This window comes from Aulonocara stuartgranti (assembly GCF_965226115.1).
Source record: "Aulonocara stuartgranti genome assembly, chromosome: 23".
In the NCBI taxonomy this organism is placed as follows: Eukaryota; Metazoa; Chordata; class Actinopteri; order Cichliformes; family Cichlidae; genus Aulonocara; species Aulonocara stuartgranti.
Genome location: NC_138958.1, coordinates 1,360,730 through 1,387,252, shown reverse-complemented (window position 1 = coordinate 1,387,252; position 26,523 = coordinate 1,360,730). Strand labels below are relative to the sequence as shown.

Here is a 26,523-nt window from a genome sequence, read left to right as displayed (position 1 = left end):
TGGGATTCTTAGGACTCATATTGCACTGCTGGAAATAGTTTATTTTGATGCATATGCTGCTTTTTTGCAAATTTGCAGTATAATATTTATTTTTGTTTTTCCTGCAGTGTATAAAAATTGGTGTATTTCAAAAATAAAACTATGAAGACACTCAAAATAAATTTCCTGTGGTGGGAAACTATTTTGTGCAACTTTTTTGTATTTACAGTTTTGAGGGATAAGACTCTTAAATTTCTCTAACTACAAATATATGTTAAAAAATCAAAAACGATTTTCAATTTTTTTGTAGTTTATTGCACTTTTTTGCAATTTATGTAATTACTATGCACTTAATGCAGACATATTATTAAAATCTGGGCTATAATGGTTGTATTGATGTATAGCAACTTGAAATGCTCCCAAAAATGGCTCCACAGCATGTAAAAATATAATATAAGCTCTGGCGGACTTGGTTCTATGGTAGGTCTTAAAGGGTTAAAGACCTTGAATTCAGGCCTCTTCAAGGTCTCAGCTTTCCTCCAATCAACCACCCACTTTGTGAGGTCCATAAATAACATGGCAGCCAAACACACAATCATCGCTCATTTTAAAGTCAATGCAGAATAAGCAGCTGTCACAGTTGCTGTCCATTTCAGGCTCGCTGGACAGCCTCTCGAGCGCGGTTGCCTTTATTCTCCCCATTATATTAATCCACTGAATATGTGTTTGAGTGATTGAAGGACAAAAACAAAAAGGGAACGTTGTCCTTTTTTAAACAGGAGGCCTTTTTGTCACCATCGTACAGGCAGTCAGAGCATATGGTCTCCTTGTAACCTTGTCTACTGCCTCCTGCAGCGCTCCCTCGCTTGTTTTGAGTCCTGCAGCAGTCCGACTGCCCATCGAGAAGCAGCAGAGCGTGTGCGCACGGATACTTCAGCCTCCTGCATGTGTGTTTGCTAAACTTTACTGCCCCTGCACATACACCAGTGTCCTGGATGATTATTTTTTATACACACACACACTCACAGAGAGGGAGAGAGCACCAAGGAAACCTTACATAACTTGGTGGAAAAGATGGATGTAAAAGCAGTTCTTTGAAAGTCAAAGGCCCCCATGTCTGTCAAAATTTCCTGTGCAAAATGGCTTTTAGTCACAGTGTGAATGCCTCGGGGCACTTGGGAACTTTCTATAGCCACCTGGACAGCGGAAACGTGAAGTCTGGGGAGGATTAAACCTGTTCGCATGACTGTATTTGGTTCTGCATTCACACAAAGTGAAAATGAAAAGTTTCTCGAGAACACAATGTTCTTCTTTTTTTGCAGTATTAAATATGGAAGTGAGCAGATGCTGTCTTCCCTGAAGTGTCCAGTGTCGCGCTGGTGATAATCCTAAGGGGTTCCTCTTAGACTTCTGTGTGCGCATGCTCGTGTGTGTGTGTGCGTGTTTAACAGAGTCTTTCCCGTCCTCTCATGTATATTTTTGTGTTGTTTGCTTTTGGATTCCCCTCCACTGTGCTTTTCATCCTTGAACAACACGTCAGTCAGGTGCTCTCTGAGGACTAGAGCGAGAAAGGAAGAGATAGACGTGGGGACACCAAGAGAGGCAAAGAAAAGAGGCGGCAGACACGGGGAGAGGGAGGGGAAAAAAGGCGAGTTTTGAAAGACTTCTAACTTCCAAGCTGACTGTCATAGTTGTGCTTGCCAGAGGGGAGAGCACCTTTAAGCATACTGGATGAGTAACGATGTGGAGGGACTACAAAAGCAAAGTAATACATAATAAGCAGCACTCGCTCGGCTCTGCTCTGCCAGCTAACCTACATGAGATTGGTGGCGAGAAAAAAATTGCAAGTGCTCAAAAGGTCAGCAAAGGCCTCGCGTAAAAGAGGCTCCTCTTTTACGAGCGTGCGCGCACTGTAATAAGATTAAGAAAGCGTGGAAGCAGTTGTTACAGTGGGATGTTGGCCTTGAGACGAAAAAGCCCCACAGATAATGTTGTGTCCAAATCAAAACACGACAAACTATCTTATCTGCCGTCCGTAAGCTCTGCTGCGGGGACAACAAACCTGCAGCAAACACACGTTTCCTCCGCTGGTTTTCTTTAAAATGACACAATAAATGCTATCATCGTAGAAATAGGCCGTTGATTCATTTTGCAGTTTTTTCTTCAGTGCCACTAATCCTTTGACTCCAGGCCCAGTCCCTTTCTCACTCATTAGGCCTGAAAGGCATTTTATTCTGGCATGGATGATAAAAGAAAATCTAAAAATACGGCCGTGTTGTTGTACGAGGGCAGAGCGTTGCCTGTTGTTTGAACACAATGCCCTTTGGTTTGTTTTGTTGCACCACCCACAACTCAAACATTAGGGTGTTTGTGCCCGCATTGACATGCGGCCAGGTTTTCGCAGTCTTGTGCCAAAACTAACTGCCTGTATCCTTGCAGGGATGGACCGTGGAAATGCTGCTCGGTTCGTCCTTCCTCGCGTTTGTACGCAGCCGAGCAGGGTGCGAGTCTATAGCGCAAATCACAACTCGGTAATCTGGGCTCGAACACGAGCGGAAAGAGTAATGGTTCCTCTGTATGCCTCGTCGTTTCGGCTCCCTTCTTAGGATGCAGGCCGGCTCCTTTGTAGTCACTTCATTATGTAAAAATGATAATTATGCCCCAATGGAAGCCTCACCAAAATGTATCAGAGCCCTCATTCACATCCGCTGATAATCACGTCGTGACTGTCATTTGGAAATTTTCATTTTCAGAAAGTGTTTAAGCGAGACTCCCACACTGCAAATGAGAAAATAAGCAAACTTAAATTCCCTCACACCTCCTTCCCCCCGGAGACACTTTTACCTCTCAGGCAGCAACAGAAATTAATCATTTAAAGGGGCCGCACACCTCAAAATCACATTTACATATTTTCATCCTGGCCTGTAGCCTCACACGTGCATCGACATCATTTGGTGTGAGTTTCCCAGTTTTTCAGACATCAGAAACAGAGACGGCAGCTACATGGCACTTTGCTGTCAGGCTTCAAGCAACAAAAACCTCAAAGGGCTCATTCTACAGAAACATTTTGGCAAAAGGTCTTATTAAAATGTGTTTCTTTTTCTAACATCGAAGCTTAGACCAAGTTACAGATTTGTTTTTGCACATTTACTCCACGTGCTGCCTCTGCTGCTCCTTTCACAGGCCTCTGGAGTCACACACTAACAAATGAGTAAATTATCCTTCACTTTCAGTTTTGGTGACTTTATATTTGAAATGAAAATATCTGAAGGACAGTTAAAATGAGTAATGCAGCAGTCCTTTCTATCTTACACTTTACCACATCAGCCCAGCAGAGCGCTTTGCAGTCAGACTGCTGGCTTCCTTGTGGTTGTCAGAATGGGAGGCAGACCTCCAGCTTTCAGGCCTCACTCCTGTGCAACCAGCTGCCAGCTTGGATTCAGAAGGCGGACTCTCTCCACTTTTAACTCAAAGCATTTTAGTTTTGGGCTTGATCAGGTGACCCTTGTTATCAGATATCTTCAGTGTTCACTAAACGGTCTCTCTAAACCACATTGTGCCTTTCGCCCTTTCCTTCCACTCATCCCCTTGTGGTTGCAGCAGATGGACGCCTCTCCTCGAGCCTGGTTCTGCTGGATGTTTCTTCCTGTTGGGTTTTTTACTTCCCACCGTCACCAAGTGGTTGCTCACAGCGGTTCACATAATTCTTGGGGTATTCAAATCTTGCTTTTGCTGTGGTGTGAGGATACAGTGTTTTAGTCACCCCACGTTTATTTTCTAAAGCAGAAGTTGTGTTAGTGAGAATAAAAACTGAATTTCACTCACCAACACTGAAGCCCTAATGTCTTGGATAGTTTATGCCACACAGAGTAATAATGTTGGTCAGATGGTCCATTAAAAGTGGTCCAACAGTGCAAACACAGTTTAATGATTCAAATTATTGGATGAAGTCTAGCAGATGCTTAACTTTGACCAACTCAATTATCCATTTAAATGAGCTGTAAAATACTATAAAACTAAAAAAACCCTAAAATTTCGACTTACCCGCAGCAGCAGAGCCAAAACTACTGATAGAGGCCAAACTGTATTTTGTACCAGGCTCTCTCTGCTGTAACGTTTAGGATCAGAGTTGGTGGGGGGGTCGACGCCCTTTTGGAGCCAGCCTCGAGTGGCTCCTAGTGGTTCTGCAGTTTTACCTTCACTGCCGAGCTCCCGAGGGCGCCGCTTAATTGACAGTCTGCAAACCTTGTTGTGAGACGTTTATGTAGGAACTACTGTGTTTCCACTCAACTCCATCCATCAAGCACAGAAAGCACTCAGCTGACTGATATTACAGCTCAGCTGATGGGTGAATCATCAGTGTTTACATCCTGTCAATCCCAAGGCTCTCCATCTCAAGCTGTCTGCACAGCGATACGGTTGGCGGGTGTATCCGAGTGGAAACTGTTTCTACAATAAACTGCTCATATGATGGTTTGTTTTGTGTTTTTTTGAGTCATCAGCCATGATTTCTGGAGCGACACTGCTGCTACATTTTTCAGATGCATTTCTGGCACTCTGAGCACCGCAAGGCGAGTTCCATCGAGATTCATTATGTTCAAGAGAGGCAGGCATCTCCAGAACCGGGCGACTCGCACCAAAACAATGTGCATGGGTAAACAGCACTAGAGGCTGGGAGCAAAATATGTAAATAGGGTTTTACTGAGAACTGTCCCTTTAACTTTAAAGATGTTTTTGTTTACTCCATATCAAAGTTACGGCTTTTAGGAACGGGAAGGAAAATAAGACGTGACTGAGTTGGTCACACATCTTTTTAGTCACATCGTAGAGCTTTGAACTCGAGGGTGAATCCACACACACACACACACACACACACACACACACACGCACACACACACACGTTTAGATAATGACCGTATTAGAGGATAAATGGGCACTTGGTACTGCAGTAGCCTTTCAAGTGTGCTACAGGGAGGATCAGCAGACGTGCTACTGGCCAAATTATCATTCCAAAGTCTGAGAAGTAGCAAAGTCAATGACAGATTAAACTCAAACTGAGTCCACAGAGTGCTGCTCGTTGTACACTTGAAATTAAGCAGCAGCTGAGTCGAATGTTTAAACTTCCAAAAACAGAAGCACAAAGTCCTCTGGCTTACTCATTTCCTGTTCTACCTTTGACTGTGGCGTGGCCTTATAGGAAGTGGAAAGAAATGACCCCAAGTTGAATTGTTTGTCAGTCAGATGGGTTTGTTTTCATAGTTTCCTAACAATGCTGGGAGCTGGGGCGTGTGTGTGTGTGTGTGTGTGTCTGTCTCTCGACTAAATCCAGGTCAGCTGCAGTCAGATGACCCTCCTGATCGGGTCAGAAACATCCACCATCCAGATAAGGAGATGGGTGATTAGGACAAAAATAAAAAGACAGGAAATGTATCAGTTTTTAAAAAAAAGCATTTTGTATTAAATTTGTTGTGTCTGGATACAGAGAACGCACAAACACAATCCTATGTACACGAGTGAAAATAAAAACACTCACCACAGTCACAAGAGTGAAAATGCAACAAGAAAAGCACGTTTGAGTAAAATAAGTGCGACTGTTTCGAGGGCTCGTGCTGCTTTTTGGTGGATTTCAGAAGGAGTGAGATTGAAACTCGCCCTGAGATGAGGAGGATTTGGAGAAAATTGCATTTAAAGACAATTAAAGGATTTACTTCAAAGCCTTCCCAAAATGATGAGGCTGGTCTTAAATGAATCTAACAAATGAGAAGTCATCTCACAATTAAACCGGCGCAGGACTAAAATGACAACAGCCACCACCTCGGTCTTCATTTTCACCATTAAGGGGTTAGAACGATCACGTTCACACCATTTTCTGAAGTGTTGTCCTGGGGGGGGGGGGGGGGGGGGGGGGGGGAAGAGTGCTTTTTAAGTAACAGCAGTCCCTTCTCTCCTCTCTCTTTGGCAGAGCTGCTGCAGAAGAAGTTAAAGTTTCAGCAATCCTATCTGGGAATGCACAGCGCTTATTACACGGCTCAATTTCCAATTCTCTCACAGGTACACACACACACACACACACACACACACACACACACACACACACACACACAGAATACAAAATGAGGCCGCGGCACAAAACAATCTCCCAGACAGGCTCAGTGATACAAAAACACAGACAAAAAAAAGGAAAGATGCCCATTATGCAAGGTTGGAGAGGGCTGTAGTAACTACTCATATACTCCTTTGTAAGGGAGAAACACAACATCATCTTTCACTCCATTAGAAGGACTGGCATCGCGCAAACAGAGACGTTATCCCCATCTCATCACACGAGGCTGCCGTGCGGTGAAATGGAGTGGCTGCTCGACGGAGGCCGGCTCCCAGCCATTACGCCACCCTGGAGCGGGGAGCGATAATTGCAGTGGGAGAGCACAATCAGGTGCTGTGTTTGTCTCTGCTCTAATCTCCGTGCTCTGCCCGGCGCTCTTCACAGACACGGTGCTGCAGTCTTTCATCTGCCTGCTCACTTTTTAGTTGGGATCAGTCAGAATTTGAGCTGGAGTTTTAGTGCTTTTAAGGATAAACGTGAGGCTCCCCAACCTGAAACACAGCTGACCCCGGACTAACGGCATCCGTTACGGCGAGTGGTTCGACCGAGTTGGCGCTTAATTCCCTTCTGACAAAATGCCAGAGCAATCTTTGCACCTGGTGCCACATTGTGCACCGCCCTCGCCGCCCGGCCGTGATTTTTCAGGCTAGATGAGCGTCCAGGCGGCGAGACATTCGAGTCGGCGCAGAGACGATCAACAACACGCAGCACGCTCAAATTCCTTCGAGTTTACATTCCCCCCATGACCCAAATACTTTGCCTTTGTTGTGGTGGCTATAAACCAGGCTATTGGAAGCAAATGTGGGTTTATAAGTGGCTCCGAAACAAAAAGCCAGAGTTCAGTGCATGATGGCGAGAGCCGCAAAATGCTGGCTGAGCAGGATTACTGCCGTCGTTCACATGGTTTCACTACAGTACAGCGCTTGTTTGGGATCGAGTGCAACACTGCTTTCAGGAAAAGCAAACAGACAGTAAAACTTCTTTTTGTCCTTGGAAATTCGCTCTCTTCTCCTCGTTTTGCTCCCAGACCCACTTTTGTCCATTTAACAGATACAGCTGGAGGCCTGTGCCTGGTTTCTTGCCTTTTTGAAGTGACAGAGAGAAAGCGAGCCCTTGGAACGAAGATAAAATATGCTATTTAAGGCACAGTTGTCAAGGCTATGGAGATAAGAGCATGAAGTTTTACATTCATTAAAAAGAAGGCTGGAAAAAGAAATATACTTTGGACAAAGTTGCCAAGTGAATTTCGATGTTACAGTAAATGCAAACACAAACAAAGGAAAAAGAAAAATGTTCACGATCGTTGTCTCAAAAAAAGGAGAAATGCTTCGTGATGATTCGAGGTAAACGAGCCTAACGCCGAGGCAGAGGTCAGAGGTTGCCTTCGTCGAGCATCTTATTGATCCCGTTACAGATCCTCTGCAGGTGGCCGCGATAAACCTCCGAGGGCCCGTACAGAGTCGCCAGGAAGTCACAGTCGGCAAAGTGATTGAAGACGTGGTTGACTCGCGAGTGGCTCTTGGCTGTCAGGTGGCGCTTGATGGCCTGGTGCAGCAGGTCGCGGCAATCATTCAAGATGGCGCTCATGACGCGCCGGTCAAAGGTGAACTCGATCTGGTGGAAACTGACCGCCGTCATGGCCAGAGTGTGGACCTTCTTCCTGCGAGGAGACAAGAGAGAGGAGACGCTGTCACTTTCTAATTCTGACCAGAGCAGCAGAAGTAAAAATAGAAAGTGCTGCCGCAGGAATTTCTCCAGAAAACTTTCACAACCCCCATATATTAGTTATAGTATTGTCCTGTGCAAAGCTCACATCTCCATGCTAATATAATAACCCGTCTCTGCACTGAGCGCTTGTGTCAGCTTTGCGTCCCTCCGAGCTCGGTTTTACTGGAAACACATAAACTGATGGAAATGTCCATTCCCTTAATTTGCTTCCATCAGCACACAGAAACATCCTTTAACTGCACTTCTCCCCAGAATCACATCTTCAATGTTTCACAAGGCTTCCAGCCTCCTGACCAACAATATAACACGACTTGTACTTCGCTCAGACACAGTCGAGTAACCGATCGTTTATTGCAGCGATGAGGACTCTGCTGTAAGAGCCGCATCGCTTCATAAGAAAGAAAAAGAAATCAAAGGTAAAATGTAGCATCGCTGTTAAAGAACCAGCAGGTTGATAAACTTCTGATTTTGTACAGATATTATTCCAGCAGGTTCGTCTCTGACAAAACATAAAATGACCTTCACATACTGTCTGTGTCCAGAACAGAGGACGATCCCCATTCATGTCCTTTAAAGAAATGCAACTGGTGCTCATCTGTAGCATACGTAGGTGGTGCATCAACAGATGATGATCCCTAACATGCTTACATACATACATACGTATTTTCCGCATTATAAGTGCACTTAAAATGCTTTAATTTTCTCAAAAATCTACAGTGCGCCTTATGTATGAATTCTGTTGTGCTTACTGACCTCGAACAGATTGTATGTGCTACACGGCGCGCAAACATCTGTCAAAAATGTTTTAGTGTGACTTTGGTAAGCTACGAAGCCGCACCGCTTGATGGTTAGCTCGCTAGCTTCCACCTAAACATGATGTAGCATGTTCTGACTGAGAGATTTTGGAAACTAATTCAAACGTACAGCTCTGCTGTCACTTCCAACATAAATGAAGACAGAAAACTAAACAGCAGTGACGTTTGTAGGGTTACTGAAGTTGGGCTAGCTGGTATATAATGATGTGCTACGTCAGCGGTCCCCAACCTTTTTTGCACCACGGACCGGTTTATGCCCGACAATATTTTCATGGACCGGCCTTTAAGGTGTCGCGGATAAATACAACAAAATAAAACCAGTACCGGTACCGAAAAAAAGATTTATTCATAACACACGTGAAAAGACCCGGTACCAAACGACTCACGGACCGGTACTGGTCCGAGGCCCGGGGGTTGGGGACCGCTGTGCTACGTGATCGCTAGCGACACAGCTATATTAGCATAGCATAAACACAGTGAAGCTGGAGGATGAACGCTAACTTTTTCCCCCTCGATAAAAGTTAACGTGAGGGTTCCTGATGGTTAGGGACAAATGCAATCGCATGGCAGGATGCTGTAAACGGACCAAACTTCAGTCACGAGAACAGCTGAGCTAATCCATCCACAATACGAGGTTAGTCATTCATATACTGCAACAACATGGGAATAGAGCCGCTGGAGAGAATTCAACATTAATGAATCAACGGTACAGAAGTGGAGGAAGCGCAGTTTTTGGCTTTCTCCATATTCAAAAACGTGCCTCGTCTCTTTGCACTTACTGTCGCCCGCCATCATTTGCAGGTAAATTCATAGTTTCTACCGTATACTGTTTATACCACCCACCTCTACAACAGAGGATGATCCCCATTCATGTCCTTTAAATAAATATAACTGGTGCTCATCTGTAGCATACGTAGTTGGTACATCAGCCAACATGGACCCTAACATGCTCACATACCAGGAAACTATAACATGGCTTTGAAGGAGAAGCAGCAAAGTTGGGCTTCGGTCTAAACTGCCTCGTGTAGACACGAGAGCGATAAATGACGGTCGTCACCTGAAGTTCTCCACCAGGATCAGCTCCTCACTGTTGAACTGGTTGTTTCTGTAGAGCACTCCCAGCTTCACCACCATCTTGATCAAGTTCTTGATGATCTTCTGGGACTCTTTGCGGTTGCGGGTGTACTCCTTGGTGACGCGGTACAGCTCGTCCAGCACTTCGCTGCTGGTGTCGTCGATGAAGAGGCTGGCCACGCTCTTGGTAGCCATCTTGCTCATCAGCTTCTTCTGCGCCTGCAGGGCCAGGCTCTTGGTGCTGAAGGAGTCCATGGTCAAGTCTGGGTCGAGAAGAGACAGAGAGAACATGCTATCAAGCCACAGTCTTATCGATAAACCCCATCAACGTGAAAACATCTTGAAAGTTTTCTAAAATTGGCACAAATTGAGAAATAAAACAAGAACCGTTTCTTAGATGTCCTCTTTGACCTTCTCATATCAAAAGCAAAATGAGCCAAGAATACCACACTACCAACACACAATGTGTGAAGATATAGCATCGTCGAATTCTGTTTAAACTGCGGGGCCGAGAACTGTCCGCTTTATCAGATAATGAGCCGTGGCAGCTGTCAAATTAGTCCCAGCAACCCTCTGGCTCGGTGCCTGCAAGGTAGTTAGAGAAGAATGTGTCATTACACGTGTGGGAGTAAAGTCAGTTACATCCCGACCACGCAAAGCAGGCAAAGTAATCCGAACGTCTCATCAGCTGAATGCACTGACGAAACAAGGCGAGCAGGAGGCAGACAGAGCCCACTCTGCACATGTGTGGATTTATTTATGCATGTCGTTTCTGAGTGTGTGTTTGTGTGGCAAGTGGGGTGACTCAGTGAAAGGCTGCGCCCGTGATAGAGGCTCAGAAGGAGGGGGGGGGGTCATCGGGTCTGCCGGCTTTCAGAGCCTCGCTGAGGGGAGCGAGCGAGAGCGCAGCACGCCGTATCGTTTCAGCAGCCTTCTGCAGGTCACTTCTTTAGGCTTGAACAGTCTCCTTTTAAAGCAATAAAGCAACAAAAATCTATTTTCCTGAGCACTCCCTCTCTAACTTTCGCAGATCTCCAAGGATAACCTCAGAGCGCACGAGTGTAAACAGGCACCGCAGTCATTTTCCACGCCTGCCTTATAATGCAGGGGGAAGAATGAGGGTGAAGGAAGGGGCATCTGTGTTACGAGTTTCATTTTGTTCGGACATGTTCAACATTTTTAGAGGTTCGCACTCTCAGAAATATATAGAAAGGAACTCTAAATGAAACTGAATACGGTGTTTGGCTTTACTAAAACAGTAAACAGACGTAATCGTTGCAATCTGAGCTTCTCCTCTCTCTACTTTAGGTCTCATCATGCCTGCATGCTGAGTGCGTTTGAGCCTCTCTTTGAAACCGTTGGCCCTCATTGTGTTTATAAAGTGAGTATAAGTGATGGTGAGATGTACGAGCGCAGTGCAGAGTGTCCACTCAGTGCCTCAAAAACCCAAAGAAGCGTTTTATTCAAGTTACTGACCTATTTTATGGACACTAATTTAATTTCAGCAGTGTGAGAGTCTGCTGCAGTTTCTCTCCTCTGCTCGCCGTTTCACTGGGACTCGTGATGGAGGGGTTGGGCGGACGCCGCATCATGTCACATATTAACGAATCCACAAGGAAGAAGTGGGACAATGGCAGGAATTTATTTCTAAGTCTAAACCTTCATATAATAAAGATCCAGATCAGGGTTTGATTTTTTTTAGCCACTCGAGACAATAACATTACTCAGTTGCTTTTGGTGTTTAGATACCAGACATGACACGTGCTGGGCTCAGCGCTGGCTTCACTGCATCATGTCAGTGGTCTCTGCAGTTTAATAGATCGTTAGGGCTACTGGGAAGAAACCACAGCAAATCTAAGCTGTATTTACAAACAGAGAGCTACAGACTGTTAAACTGCACACCTGACGTGAATCTGAAGGGAAACCTGCCAAGAAAGAGTTTCCTCCTGTGGACTTGATCCAAACTCCAGTGTACAGTATGCTGTGTAGCAGAGATGCACGTGTCATCGTTTCCTCCGCCTGTTGGCTGGGCAGGAAGTGGTCACAGCGTGCAGTTAAAACGTGTCAATCTTTGCACGCTCGGATTAGGAGCTCTTGCAGGCGCTGTGGTCACAGTGGCGTCGTAATGTGTTTGCACCTTTGGACTGAAATCTCTCACATACCGTTTGATGGATTTCTATGAAATTTGAACTAAATGCTCAAAATTCCTGGAGGTTCTTTAAAAATGTGTCTTTTTGGGAATATTCATGAAAATATGGTACAAATATTGCTGGTCCCTAAAAGATGAGTGCACAGCATTTCACAATCTAATACAGCACCGCCATCTGTACTCATTAGCAGACGTCACGTTTCCTACATCATTATGAACATATAGGCAAACTATTAGTCTTTAGATTTTCTGCCTCATAAATGTTTAATATTACTTAAATCTAAAGTCACCGATTTATTTTCAGTGTTTACTGCCGAGTATGTGCTGTGAAAACATGCAAAGAGTCTCCTTTGCTGCAATTTATTTCCTAATAATTATGTAAAATTATTCTGCCGTAAACAGAGCTCTGTAAACAAACACACAGGCCTCGGTTTTACATAAATAAATATTCTGATATACAGACAGGTGACAAACTAAACCAATAATGTGAAGCGTCACCTACGCGGGGACTGAAAACAGATATGAAATTGTTCTGAGCGATCACCTTCATCCTGATGAGTCACGGTACAGCACGAGGGGAGTCGGTGAACAGCTTGATGAGTATGAAGACGATGTTGGTCATATGCTTGGCCTTTGCAGTCGCTAGATGTCAACAAATTGAACATGTCTGGAAGATTTTGGCCCGACGTGTTAGACGGCGGTTCGGCGACCCCGTCGTCAAAACACCAAATGACAGAATATGTTTCAGAAAAGAGCCGAGGCTTTGAGAGCCGAGCTGTAGATGAAGCTGCAGCGGTGTCCTGACACGTTAATGACACACTTTCAATTTAACGTAAATCACCCAACAAAGATTTCTCCTGTACCGTCATCTAAGCTGTAGATATGCCAAAACCCAACCACAAACCCTCACATAACTACACCCGAGCGACTGACTGGGTTTCTCCTGCAGACGTTTTTTTGAATGGTCAGGAGAGGATGGAGCGACTCAAAGGCGGAAATCCCACCTTCACGCACGAGAGTAACGGTGCCAACAGCGTTTGCCACTGACGTAGGATCAGCCTGAGGCAACGTTTCAGTGCAGATGTACGAATCAAGCTGAGCTTGTAGGGTCGAGACTGAAACCTCAGCACATTCTGCTACTGAAAAGTGTCCAAAACAAAAAGCACCAAACGTTGGCACTCCACTTTTGGCTCCTTTTTACTTTTAGTTTAAACTTTAATACTTTAAATCTAAAATAAGAAAAATCATTTTGTCTCAAGAAAAACTGAAGCTAAAATCTTTTTGGAATATAATAATATCTTGGATTGTGAAGACTGCTATAGTCTGATGAAGACAAAGGTCAAGTGTCAAACTTTGACTTTTCTGGGACTAAAACAAAAACAGCTAAATTTAGTTCCCATCAAACCACCTGAGAAACAGCTGATTAAAAATGCATCATAACCTTTGACCCCTGTGCTTGTAAAGCGTGAAGGTAAAAATTCTGCATGGCTTCATTAAATATACTGAAAGCGAGCTGATTCTGAAAGACTGGTGCAGGAGGCAGCGACTGGTTTGTGTCCAGCTAAAACAAATCCAGGTCGTTTTTGTCGGCTGACTAATCGGCTAATAAACTTATTTTCGTCCGATTGTGTAAACTGATCGCACAGCAAAAAAATAAAAAATGACAATGACTCAGCCAAATGCGAGGATTAGTGGAAAACAATGCGCATAAAAATGAGGCAAACAGTCACACCCTGTATAAATCCTCTGACGAGCCGCACGTCGCCGAACGCGTGGCTGCTGCACTGAAACAAATGTCCTGTTCGCATCATAAGTGATTACTCTTCACGCCATACGTCTCCACGTTAAAGAGGATTAACTGTAAACAAATACATGAATGGCAAATTGCCTCTCCGTAATAATCCGGATAACGTGCACACAAAGCGTGAGAGGTGCAATTAGTGCAGCCGACGCAGAGCGCTGACACATCCCTGCTGGGTGACTTGTGACGTTTGCCGTCGTTGGTACTGGAAGGTAGCGCATCTGCTGCCTGCTACAGTGTGTGACTTTCATTCCTCCCTTGCTCTCTCTCTGCAATGCCTCTCGAAGAATATCAATAAGACTCCTCGGAGAGAGTGTCAGCAGGATGCTTCCCAGAGAGGAGCGAGGAGAGGCAGAGCCGGGGTGGAGGTTTGTTGTACATCAACCCTGAAACATGCAGGAAATAACTGTGGGCGTTAGCACGAGGGGTCATTTATATACCGTCTCACGCCAAATCTAGTTTTCGCAGCGTCTTGTTGCAGGTGCTGGACATTTAATCGGGCCTCTCGCCGCGCTGATCAAGGATCACTGGCAGATCCCTATCGACCGCTTCGTAACTCTAAACTTGCCGTGCTACGCTTGTTACAGAAAATCCTGCTCTGATGCAACGCGTGTGAAACGGATAAGATGAGAAAGACACTAATGATCAGAGTGAGAGAAAAACCCAAACAAACAAAACCTGAACTTGGAATCTTTATTTCTATGCGAGTGACAACTGGAAGAAAAGAAACGTCACTTTGTCCTGTTGACACGAGTTAATCACAGAGGACGGCCTCCACAGGAGATGCACTTATCAGAACACGCGTCTGCATCAGCCTCCATCCTCTCTCTGCCTCCGCTGATGGATGTACGAGAGTTTCGAAAAGTGCAAATGGATAATGGGCAGACGCCATTTACAGGCTCAAGGGTGATTTCATGGCGCTCATTAAATTATACTTTTGCTGCAGATCTGAGGCGTCGTAGCTGTCGACTCTCCGAGGCCCGCCAACGAGCTGGAAGAGGAGGAAGGCAAGAAGTGGGGAAGGGTGGAGGGTTCGCCTGTCGTACAATTCAAATGTCTGGCTCTCAGCATTGTCTGCCTCTGGCTTCACTCGAGGCTTAAGAGTGACAAACAGACTCCTGACACTCTTATCTCGAGGACGGAAGGATATCCTCACTCCGGCTCTTAGTCCCCGCCCAAAGCTAAAGGTTTTGCGAAAACATGCTCTCAAGGGACAAGCGATGAAAAGGTTTTCGATTCAAATCCTATTTTTCTTCTGTGACTCTGCTGCACCAAAGCGCTTAGTGCCAAATCTAAATGGCCTGTGAAGCGCGGCGGCGTCCAGGGACAGCACGCCAACCCCAACACGGCGTCTCCGTAGTATTTAGAGGCAACATTTTAACGGATTTAAGGCAAAACAAGACATGACAACGGCAAATCCTGCTGAGTATTGCGGCAAAGTGTACGAGCCACAGTCATCAGTGCACGCAGACATCAGAGGAACAAACATCTGTTGGCTCACACACGTTTCTGATAGGCCGACTTACTGAGCAGCTGAACATGAAACAAAGACAGATTGCAGCAGCCGAGAGCTCAGCACTTATAATTGCAGCAGTGAGACAAGTCACAAACTCATATACTCACTCAAAATGAGCTGCACTCGCTCATATAGACACTGAGCAAAAATCTCAAAGCAAAGATGACTCATGGGAAATGAAACCAGACCCCACAGAGTGTCGGATTGATGTCTCAAGACAATAAGGGAGCCTGGGTAATGAACCCAGGGACGCTCCCGCCTGCAGGTGCAGACAGGCCTGTCAAGCCTGCGTGGCAGCATGGCTGAAGGATCGTGGTGACGAGAAGCTGTGATGACTTTTATAAAAATAAAAAAATAAAATAAAATGACCTTCCCGTCCCCCCCCCCCCCCTACTCCTCAGAGGACTATTTAAGCCGGATAGCCACCTTTATTATCTACATTTAATTTCCTTTGTTTGAGTTTCAGGGCAGGTGACAGCGCGGTCTGCGGTGGAGACGTGGCAGCTAAAAGCTTCTCCAGGTCATATGGGAAAAGAGGAATAAGTGGGATGACAACTCCTACTGGCTGTCACTTTCAGTTAGTGTTTCTGTAATGTGGCCACTGTGACCTTTTACACTGATACAGAGAAGACGAGCTGTAAAGACAGCAACAAGATCTTGATGTAGTGGCTACAGCCTCGACGCTCCCAGTTACCAAACAAATGCCACAATTTAAAATACTTTTTTGTCACTATAGTTGGATTTCATTGTATGATGACAGAAATAATAACTCATCGAGCCGAATGAATGTGTCATCACTAAAGCTCCCTTTTTTTTTTCCCCCTTAAAGGAGGCCAAAGGTCACAAGGACTAACCCCCAAAAACATATGTAAGATGTTAGTAATCATATTAGCATCGGCTCATATCAGAGCCAATGCAAACATCTTACACGCGCTCTGTCATCGTCGGCATGCCGTCGCCCATTTTTGGGGTTGCCATTGCTAGTTTTGCATTTTGAAACCAGATGTGCCGACTGAGAGATGGGTCAGACTCGCGGCACAAATTTGGCTTCCGGAAGCAAAGGACTATGGGGATGCAACCGAAGAAGGCGCGCTTGTGTGCAGCACACCAAACAAAAAGAAAACCCAAGATAACAAAACACAAGCATGCGTTGCATAGGCCGAATGCTAACTGGCTGGAAAAACAGCATTATAACAATATTGGTATAACTGCCTGAAGAAGAGGAAAAACTAAAGTACGTTTGTTTGTGATGCTGCCCCCTGGTGGCAGTAAACAGTTGTAACAATGCTGGACTGAAGCATAACCACGTCACTCCTTGACCGTGAAACCGCTCATTAGCATTTGTGAGCTGTCAAAGACAAGTCGTTTACCGAGGTCGTGTAGTTGTTGGTTTTTCGCAAACACGGATATTGCCCCCTGGTGGCCATCAAAATGTACTAATTAATTTAAACTTAATTGTTGCCTTCACTTTTCAGGCCTGGAATCTGTGTCTATTTTATACCATCTATGGTTTCAGTGGCATTTTTAAAAAGAAGATCCTGAACCTTATCAGAAATTGATACTTGTAGCTGAAAAATAATGTAAAAATAATTTGTCCCAAAAATCTAATATCTGTCAGGCTCTGATTCAATGAGCCCAACGAAAAAACAACAACAACAAACAGTTTAAGTGTAGAATTTCAAAATATGCAACTTCCAAATTTATAAAACAAAGAAAATTTACAAAATCCTCACAGTGGAAACAATCAGTGTTTAACTTAACCTGAGGTCTGATGCATTAGTGATGGCACCCCAACCCTAAAACTATCACAAACAAGTTCTAAAGAAATTTCCATAAAGGCCCAAAAACTGGAAATCTAACCAAAACTATTTACATTTCCCCAACAAAGGGGATAGTTATTGACATTATTTCAGCATTATTTGATTTGCACGTGTTGTTTTATGGTCCACACGTGCTACTTGACACAAACATGTTTTTGGCTTCTGGCTGCTCACATGTAGGATGAAACCAACATGATACGAGCGCAGCATTGCTTTTCCAAAGGGGAGCATTGTTCAGGATCCAGGCTGCAGCCTCAGCATCTGCTATACTCACCTGTCAATCAAACTAAAGCTGAGGTGTGACAGGTGAAAAAGAGGTGGAAATTGGATACACCTGTAGCTACCGCCCACTCTAAACCGTGGCGTTGTGCCTCACGAGGAAGAGGAGGTCACAGCTACCAAAATACCACCACTTTAATACCTGCTGCCAATCTAGACAGCTTGTTGGATGCTGATAAGAGCCAGCATAAAGAGAAAAACCAGTGAAAGATGTGTTTCTACACTGCTTGGCCACCAAAAGTTGCTAAAAAAGCTTTGGCAGAGTCTGTAGAACTTTCCATGACACTTCATCCTCTAAGTGATTGGTTGATGGCAGCAGAAAATGTCACGACTTTCATGCTCTTCAGGGATCGCTAGTCACATGGATTGGGGCACTGTGACCCTGAAAAAGACAACTCCATCAGCAGAGAAAAATCTTCACCGCTTCAGGATGGAGGCGATTACTGAAGAGACATAAATCATACTGAATTGTGCACTGCACAACAACAAAAAACAGCCCCATTATCTGCTCTCCACTGCATCACGTGTCGATAATTACCTCTGGCATTTCTCACTAACTATTTTTATCTGCTGCGAACACAAAATAATGCGTCCAGGTGTATTAAACACAGGAAGACTCTTTCCCGGTTTTAAGTCTCACCTTTCCAAAAGCATAAACCTCGGCGAGCATGCAAGTGACCTTTACCACATCCTCTACCACTCCAGATCGCTCCTCTCCTGTCATTTCCTGCTGTAGTCGTCCAAGTAAAATAACAGATACCACAAAAAGACAAAAGGTGCTGCAAACAGGATCGATATTTTTATCGGTTTTTTTATGAATAGCAATTTATTCTTAAGAGTTTTTAGTCTTATTTGCTTTTTTGGAAAAATATTTTTTGTTGCTCTCCCACTGGTTAAATAGTTCATCCATTCAGATTCAAACCAGCAATCAAAAAGCACTTGATTGCACAACTGACGGCATTCAGTTTTTAATTCAGGATTACTTACTGGTTATTTCCAGTAATCAGCAGTTAATTGCAATATTAGAGCAGCAGTGCAAGGTTAATGGCTGCCCTGCATTTTGCATTACAGTCGAGCATCAACAAAAGGAGCAGAGTCGAGACTTCTTCGACACAACAAAAAATCTGCATGATAAGCATCACAAAGCATTTATTGCACGGCTGCCGGACTGGACTGGACGACGCCCTGCTGTGTACACACTGGTGTGTTGTATTTGCTTTCTTGCTTCTGGTTAAACTTCCACAAGTTATTAAAAAAGATGCATCCAGTGTACCAGCGTTTCCATTTAAAAGCCTCGTAAAACTGCAGAGCTGTAAGAAAAACAAAGTGTCAGGTTTGGGGGGGAAAATCCCCAAAACATTAACGATGTCATTAAATTGATTTTTGTGTGGCAAACCTTGAATGAAAGGGAAAAAAAAACAGACTTCTCTACACATTCTCCCCAGCTGTATGATATAATCTGTCTCCACTCTGAGATACAATAGACAATCCAGGTTGTTATATAAGGTACATCCGTGCTTTGTGTTATGAGAGTAACCACTCAAATGAGCTCCAATGGAGCCACTCAACTGTTGGGGGAATCAACAGCAGGATTTCAGGACAAGTGAACGCTGCAATTTCATCTTTCATCAACTTTTGTAGTGTTTGTCTCGCTCTTCTCTTGAGGTGTTGCATAACAGAGGAGGTGCTGACTGCTAATAGAGCCAGAGCTGGGAGCATTGTACGTGCTAACAGCTGTATGTCTGCGTAATGATGCTCTCTCTGCTCGCACTCATCCAGCTCAGCAGTGCTGACATGAAGAGCCATAATTGCACGCAGAACACGCGGACGGGGGAACATACATGCAACATGCATGCTTTGAATGGCGAGCCCTCTGCTTCCCACACAGTCATCTCTGAAGACTTGTGCAGATTTGCTAAGAAAGGAAGCAATCAATGCCTTTCGCTCAGAAACCGCACTCCAACCCACCCCCCATTTTCTTTTCTTTTTAACACTTTCCTCAGATCTGCCAGAGCCCGCTCAACAATTAATAATTAACGCATTGGCACATAATGGATCGGAAATTAATAATTCAGTCTGCCGATATGGACTAAAATAGACTAAAGGCTAAGAGCAGTCTGCTGTGGAGCAACAGGTTCAGGCAGACACGTGGGATACGGATAAAGGGTGGGCCGTCAGCGCATACAGTAAGAGACAGCAACTGCGAGCTGCTGGCAATAATTTAGGAACATCAGTCAGTGTTACGCATGTGTAATAAGGCTGGGAATACAGTCGCTGCCGCGCTGCCTGGGGGCCAGCGCAGCACTCACTGACAACATTTGTTCTTGCATTAAAATGCACAAGTGGGTAGTTGTTTTAACTTAGAGCCCAGTTAATTTGGACCAACGTGCAAAGAGAAAGACTGGCAACAAATCGAGAGGGATAAACAGCCTGCTTGTTACTTCGCTTTAACTGGCGTGTTTCAGTTTCAATTCTGTATTATTTATCACGTTAACACCGCTGCAAATAATGCAGGACATAGTCAAGCTGCTCGTGCTGTGACTGATGGCCGGGCCTGTGACATTTTAATTAAGGCCACCATAGGAGTACGACACATTATGACTAATTTGCCTTACCTCAGAGCCCAGAGAGCATCATTTGCTAACTTGATGTTTAATAAAAGGAGCGCGCCTGGCTGCAAGAACAGCAGGGCTGAGGATTAGTGAAAACAGAGGGGTCACCGGCATGAGAGGATATGATTGTGACATAACTGATACCGTCCCTCGCTGCCTTTATTTCAGGTAACGTCACGATATTTTCAGGTCATACAGCGCTGGCCTTTCATGCAGAATCACGGGTTTTAGCGGCCACCTGCGTGCTCGGCTGAGCGTCGCAGGCCAGTAAAAGAAAGGTCAAACACCTCTCTTGTCTTGTTAATGAGTAACCATGGCGTCTCCTCAGCAGGACCAACAGTGTCTCTGGGATTACTGCCGCAATTTCATGCACTGCCCTTAATAACACTGCATGGGGAATGTAGAGCAACGTGACTGCTTTGTCCTGCTCGACAAGACACGCAAAGGAGGAGATGCGCACAGATAGAGTTACACGGAAATACAAACAGACGAGGCTTACCAGCGTCTGCTTAATCCTGCTGGGAAAGCTTTATATATTATTGATTGTCTTTCAAAAATCATACAGTATAAAAAACAATGAACACAAAAGCCACGATTAATGAGGAAAACATATTTATAGTTCTTAAAACCTGCCATCAGTTATTCTGCGGCTGTCTGTAGCAATGGAGGCCAATATGATTACTTTACAGCTATAACTTATGATTATTCTCATTATTGATTGTTACACTGATTAACCAATTCATCTTGCATACAGCAAAACCTCAAAAATAATGATCCCACTTCCCAAACACTGGAGGTGGTTTTGCTTTGCATGACCAGTGCACAACCTGCTGCAGGCTTTCATTTAGAAAATGAAGGCAATCGCTTCAGGGATTTGTGGAAAGGTTATGACCTGTTATTGGAAAATAGTCCAGAAAAATGCCCATCGTCATTTCTAAAGAGTAAGAGGAGACAAATATAGCCAATTAAATATGCAGTTTAGGAGGATTTAAAGGCACAGCCTCCACCTTTCCCTTTTCAAAAACAGCAGGTGTTGAAATGAGGTCCTGCAGTTACTCTATTGTTCATTCTTCCTCGGCTCACTTGTTGCAGTTGCCACCAACAACGACGCTACAAAGGAAGGCTTTGCGACTAAAAGACAGCAGGTCGAAAAATGCCAAAGCAGTTTTGCTTGCGCACGGAGAGACGGACCTCCGAGTCCTAATCCAAGGCCATATTTCATTTAACATGCCTTCTGAGGCTGAGCGTGGTAATGTGTGCCACCACTGCACAGTGAAGCTATTCATCCACCCCCGGCCTTGTCATGGAGAAAAGCTTTGCAATGTAAACACAGCAATGTGTTACAAAACGTGCGTGTTAGAGGGTTTTTCCCACAGTTTTGATTTTGATAAGCTGAGGATTAGACTGTGAGGCTAATACATAACTGTTGCACATCTCTCCTGACCTCCATACGCATCTGTGTCCTTCACTGCATTGATGAAGAGCCGTTATCACTGCACTTCTTGGAGTTCTTTAAAAATGACCTATTGACAGTCACTCTTCCACTGGGACAATTTCTGATGAGGCTTCAGCAAACAGTAGCTGGATCGATTGAAGGCCCAGATGCAGCTCTCCAGTCCTTTGTCAGGTATTTGCAGCCTCCCCCCCCCCTCATTATTTCTTAATACTGTAGGTAGTTTTTATTTTTAAGTCTGCCACTTCTGCTTTTGCCCTCCACGTGCCTCAGACTTTTTAAGGACTCACTGCAGACCATGTGGAGATATGGCAGGTTTTCAGCTAATCGCTCCTGCGGCATCAAAACTACCATTTTGAAACTGTTTAACAAATGATGCGTTTTTGCAACAGGCTGTTAGTAACAAAGTGCCCAAAGATACCATTTAAAATTGGTTCTCTGCCAAGTTGTCGGTCACGTGTAGACACAATACTGGTTTGTCCCTCGATTTTGGTTCCTTTTTGTGGTTGTATGATTCACAAGTGGTTCAACAAAAAGGTACAAGGACTGGGCTTAAAACGCAGCCAGTATCCAAAGGAGAACTGTGAAAGATTACAAGGCACAGGTCCTTGTAAACAAAATGATCATGGACTTTTGCACAGTCCCACTGTAGTGTGTACAGTATGGTTACTAATAAACGTTAATGTCTTCCTATTAAATCCAGCAAACACGGTGTAAAGCCGCACAAGTCTGAAACATGGGCGGCTGGCAGAGTACACCACCCCCACAGTCAGAGCTTCAGCGGTGCTTTCTCATTACCAATCAATGACTAATAACAGCAGACACATGATCCTAATGATCCTCCGCGTGGAGAAGCACAAACTCGGTTTATCTTTCATTTCTCGCACCGCGTCCACATCTTATTAAACCAACAACCCGAGCGACTCTCCTTCGCTTCGGAAACGGTCCGTTAGCCGCTAAATCTCTTATCAGACGCTAAAGTATCCCAATCACGCACGAACTGATTGGCCGTTACTTCCGCTGAGCTCGAGCCAAACATGGAGGCTGTCAAACACGTAAAGAAACGCAGAAAACAAAAACAGCTCTCATCAAGTCCGTGTTTGTCCGAGGAGAGGAGGGGGAGCTGGCTTAACCACAGGCCGCTGGGAGGTTTCATTAAGAACTGGTCGGCCGTTGAGGTGGGACTCACCTTACTCAGCTTCACGGGGACACGGTCAGCCAGATGACAGCAAGTTAGTACTGTGAGCGAAAAGAGTTCATCCTGGCAGAGCAGATGAATTCACTTCACAGCATATTCAGGTTTTCTTCCACTCGTTCTGCTGCGTGTCGGCCGTGAAACGTCCTCGCTGCTGTTCAATTCAGGTTTTATTCTGTAACCGTGTCCTCGGCACAGATGTGTAAATTATTGAACGCGTGTTTTCTTCCCTCGGCTGCTGCGATCAGTTACCACAGTTTGCTGTAACTCGATTCCTCCCACTCGTAAAAAAAGTTTCAAACTTGAGGGGCACTTGGAAATCACCAGATTGATGTGGGCTCGGACCAATGGAGGAGCAACGAGGGGGAGTGGTCCAGGCCCAATCAGGCCGAAAGAAAAGGGCCATTTACAGCCAGCGCAGTCCCTGCCCCCGTGCAGGGCTTCCAGTAATTATCCTCGTCCAGCTCCCACTCCCAAGGCTGAAAGTTTCCCAGAGGAAACGGTGTTAGGGGAACAATGAGCAGGAACTGTGGGAGCAACTTTTCTGTCAGGGTCAAAATAATAAATAGCCTATAATGTGTCTTTCTAGCCTGCGTTGGTGCTTCTGGTGACAGTTTTGCAGACAAAATGTGCTAAACGCTGCTGAGAGCAGGCTGTTGGGATAATGAGCCTGATGTGAGAGAGGGGGAAACTATCAGCGGATGTTTTCGGGACAGGGGAAGTGTTTCCCCGTCTGTCTAATGAGGATACAGAAATTCCCAAGGTCATGTCCGTTTTGGATTGTTATGTTAAGACAATAGTTTATTTTATATATATGATGTAGGCCTGATACTCTTGCACTTGCAGTGCTATGTTCAGGTGTGATTATTGAGGCGTTATCTTACTGAGCTACAAGAACATTTTTGTATAATCTCATTTACTGTAAGATTTGTGTTTCTATGGGATGAGTCTGTGACAATGAGGATAACATGGAACAGTTGCAGTGGTGAGATTGATCTGGAGCGCCCCCTTGTGGTACAATGTGAGAAATTACTCTGTAAGCTGAAGACCTTTGCAGAAATGCACACAAAGTAAATCGTGTGCTGTTTTTCTTCCATTAGTACTAAGTGGTGCAGAGAGTGGTCGGGATTATCTGTGATAGAAGGATCCTGGAAAGAGTCCAGGTTGCAGTTCATTCAGCTCTGATGCTGCTAGCAGACAAAGGACACTAAATCTGCATCATTTTGCTGCACACATTGAAGGATCTCAGCTTCCTTAGACGATAGGCCATGCTCATATATTTCTTGTGTACAGCATCTATGTTGGTCTTCCAGTTCAGCCTATTGCCAGTGTGGATGCGTAGGTGCCTGTACTCCCTGCAACTCATCACCATCCTGTCCCAGGAAAGACACGGGTCATGAAGTCAATCGTCATCTCTCTGGTCTTATTTACTTCCAGAAGCAGGTGATTCCCCCCAGACAATTCAGCAAAATCGTCTACTTGTGTTCAGTTGCTTGCTCATCACTAAAATACAATACATCCAACCACTGCAGAGTCATCAGAGTGTTTCTGTAGGTGGCGTGACCCGGACTTGTACTGACAATCTGAGGTGTGCGAGGTAAACAGGAATGGAGAAAGCACGATCCCCTGTGGAGCCCTGCACATCACCAAACCAGGCAGAGCACTGCCCAATCTCACAGACTGTGTCCTGTCGGGCAGTCTGTCATCCATATAGTTGGGGCTGAGAGTTCTCCATTTTTACACAGCCTTCAGCTTACATGCTGTTTGTTGTACAGCAGGGTTTTAAAACAATACTGATGCCCATTTATAATAAGTAATAATTATAAGCAGAAGAATGAGTATTTGTATATCACTTTCTAAAACACACATTTACAAAGTGCTTAACAGTTTGGATAAAATCACACAGTGATAAGTGTTCATATTTAAACATGGAAACACACAGTGAGATATGCACATTAGAAGAACAAGGGCTAATCCTAGCCTGTAAAAATGACTCTTCAGCAGTCATTTAAAACAAACCACAGATTCAGCTGACCTGAAGCCAAAGCTTAGGAGTTATGACTTTAAAAGCGTGATTGTCTCTGGATTTAAAATAGGTGCATGAAACAGTTAAAAGACCCTGATCAGAAGACTTGAGAGGCTGACTGCTGTTGTAAGGTCTCATATATAGACACTAGGGGTGCAACAATACACAAAATTCACGGTTCGGTTCGATATTTTTTCGATACAAAAAATGTTCGTGCCTTTTTAATTTGTCATTTATTAAAATTATAAATATATATTTTAACTCAAAAGTACAGTTTTTAAATTTAATGTTGCTGAAACAACAAAGTAATAAAAAATAAATCTGATGGAGGAATCACTCATCTTTGGAAAAGAGAGTTTATTACAGAGAAATGGCTCTTTCAAAATAAAAGCTCTACTATCCGCTTCTTCTGGGCTATATTCTCAGCAGCATATTAAACATATCAGGTCCCCATAATGAGGATCACGTGCTAACGGCTGTCTAAATGACTCAGGTAAAGTTTGTAGCATGCTGCTTGTTGTTTTTGTCTGCTTCCACTTGTCTTTGCACTAGGATGCTGTCGGAGTAAATGTGCAGTCATATTCGTTGTGTTCCCACTAGTGCTGTCAGCGTTAATCTGAAATGACGTTAACGCCACAACACGGCAAATCTCCGTTAAAGAGCTACCGCAGATCGCCCCGTGCATGGGGCTGGACGGCAACACGTTAACAAGCTAACTGCGCTAACACACTAGCTCCCACCCATGTAATTGAGCATTGCGTGGCACATCCAACATACTGTTTTACTTTAGTCCATGACGCGCTTACCTTCAGGGTCATACGTCACATGAAAACCAAAATAGTTCCAAAGACCAGATCTGAATGAGGGTGGGGGAGGTTCAATTTGCCATGTTGCAAGGAGAGCTTAGCTTCTGTCTTGCTAGCTTGCCCTGCGCTCTTCCTTCTGACGATGCTGTCTGTGTTGAGCGCTCATTGGATCTGCGCTCGACAGTGCAGCCTAGGCGGAGTAGTCGAACGCAGATTCACTGAGCGCTCAACACAGACAGCATCGTCAGAAGGAAAGTTGATCAAATAAATTACAAATGTTGTATTGTTCGATACATATGCGTGGTGTAGGGTGGCTGTAGCTCAGGTGGCAGAGCAGGTCAGCCACTAATCAGAAGGTCGGTGGTTCGATCCTGACTGCATGCCAAATATCCTTGGGCAAGATACTAACCCCACGTTTGCCTACTGGTGGTGGTCAGAGGGCCCGGTGGCGCCAGTGTCCGGCAGCCTCGCCTCTGTCAGTGCGCCCCAGGGCAGCTGTGGCTACAATGTAGCTGCCATCACCAGTGTGTGAATGTAGTGTGAAGCGCTTTGGGGTCCTTAGGGACTAGAAAAGCGCTATACAAATGCAGGCCATTTACCATTTACTGAACCGGAAGCACTGTATCAAACGGTTCAATATCGATACGAGTATCATTGCACCCCTAATAGACAGGAGCCTGGCTATGTAGGGCTGATTTTCAGAAATCTTTAAACAAATTCTGAAAATCACTGGAAACTGAGGCGGGAAGCAAGAATAGGGGTGATGTGCGAGCACCTTCATGTAAGGAGCCTCACTGCTGCGTTCTGGACCATGAACACAGTCAAGGGAGGCGTCCGAGCAGAAAATGCAAGTGTGCACTAAAAGTGGCAAACTGTTGGGTTTCAGCGAAGGTTTGATTTTTGAGATGTTTCTTAAATGAAAGAAACACGACTGGCTGAGCTCTGAGATTCAAACTTGCTGTTCATAAATAATACCAACGGCCTTAATACATGATTTGATGTTGCCTGAGAGCAGGCTGGTGTAATAACTGACCTGCTTAGAGATGTCTTCAGGCCCGAACTAATAAAAACCTCAGTTTTAGCACAACAGAAGTTTTTAATCTCAGTGGAGCATTCACTGAGGAGAGGTTGTTTGTCTTGACAGAAAAATACAGCTGTGTGTCATCA

At 44.7% G+C, this 26,523-nt stretch overlaps 1 protein-coding gene across 3 annotated transcripts; it reads right to left on the bottom strand.

The window, feature by feature from the left end:
• Positions 1-5,869: 5,869 nt before the first annotated feature.
• On the bottom strand, positions 5,870-26,443 carry tnfaip8l1 (tumor necrosis factor, alpha-induced protein 8-like 1; the record flags this gene model as incomplete). 3 transcript variants are annotated; one of them, XM_082524350.1, is made up of 3 exons in its annotated part: positions 5,870-7,742; positions 9,683-9,962; positions 25,357-26,443. In XM_082524350.1, the coding sequence occupies 2 exons, from the start codon at positions 9,952-9,954 to the stop codon at positions 7,454-7,456; spliced, it is 561 nt and encodes a 186-aa protein (XP_082380476.1). In that variant the 3' UTR covers positions 5,870-7,453. The 3 variants fall into 3 exon arrangements, with proteins under 3 accessions (XP_082380476.1, XP_082380475.1, XP_082380474.1); XM_082524349.1 differs by lacking the exon at positions 25,357-26,443 and adding an exon at positions 22,519-23,964; XM_082524348.1 differs by lacking the exon at positions 25,357-26,443 and having other exon boundaries at positions 9,683-9,990.
• Between the last annotated feature and the right edge of the window lie 80 nt (positions 26,444-26,523).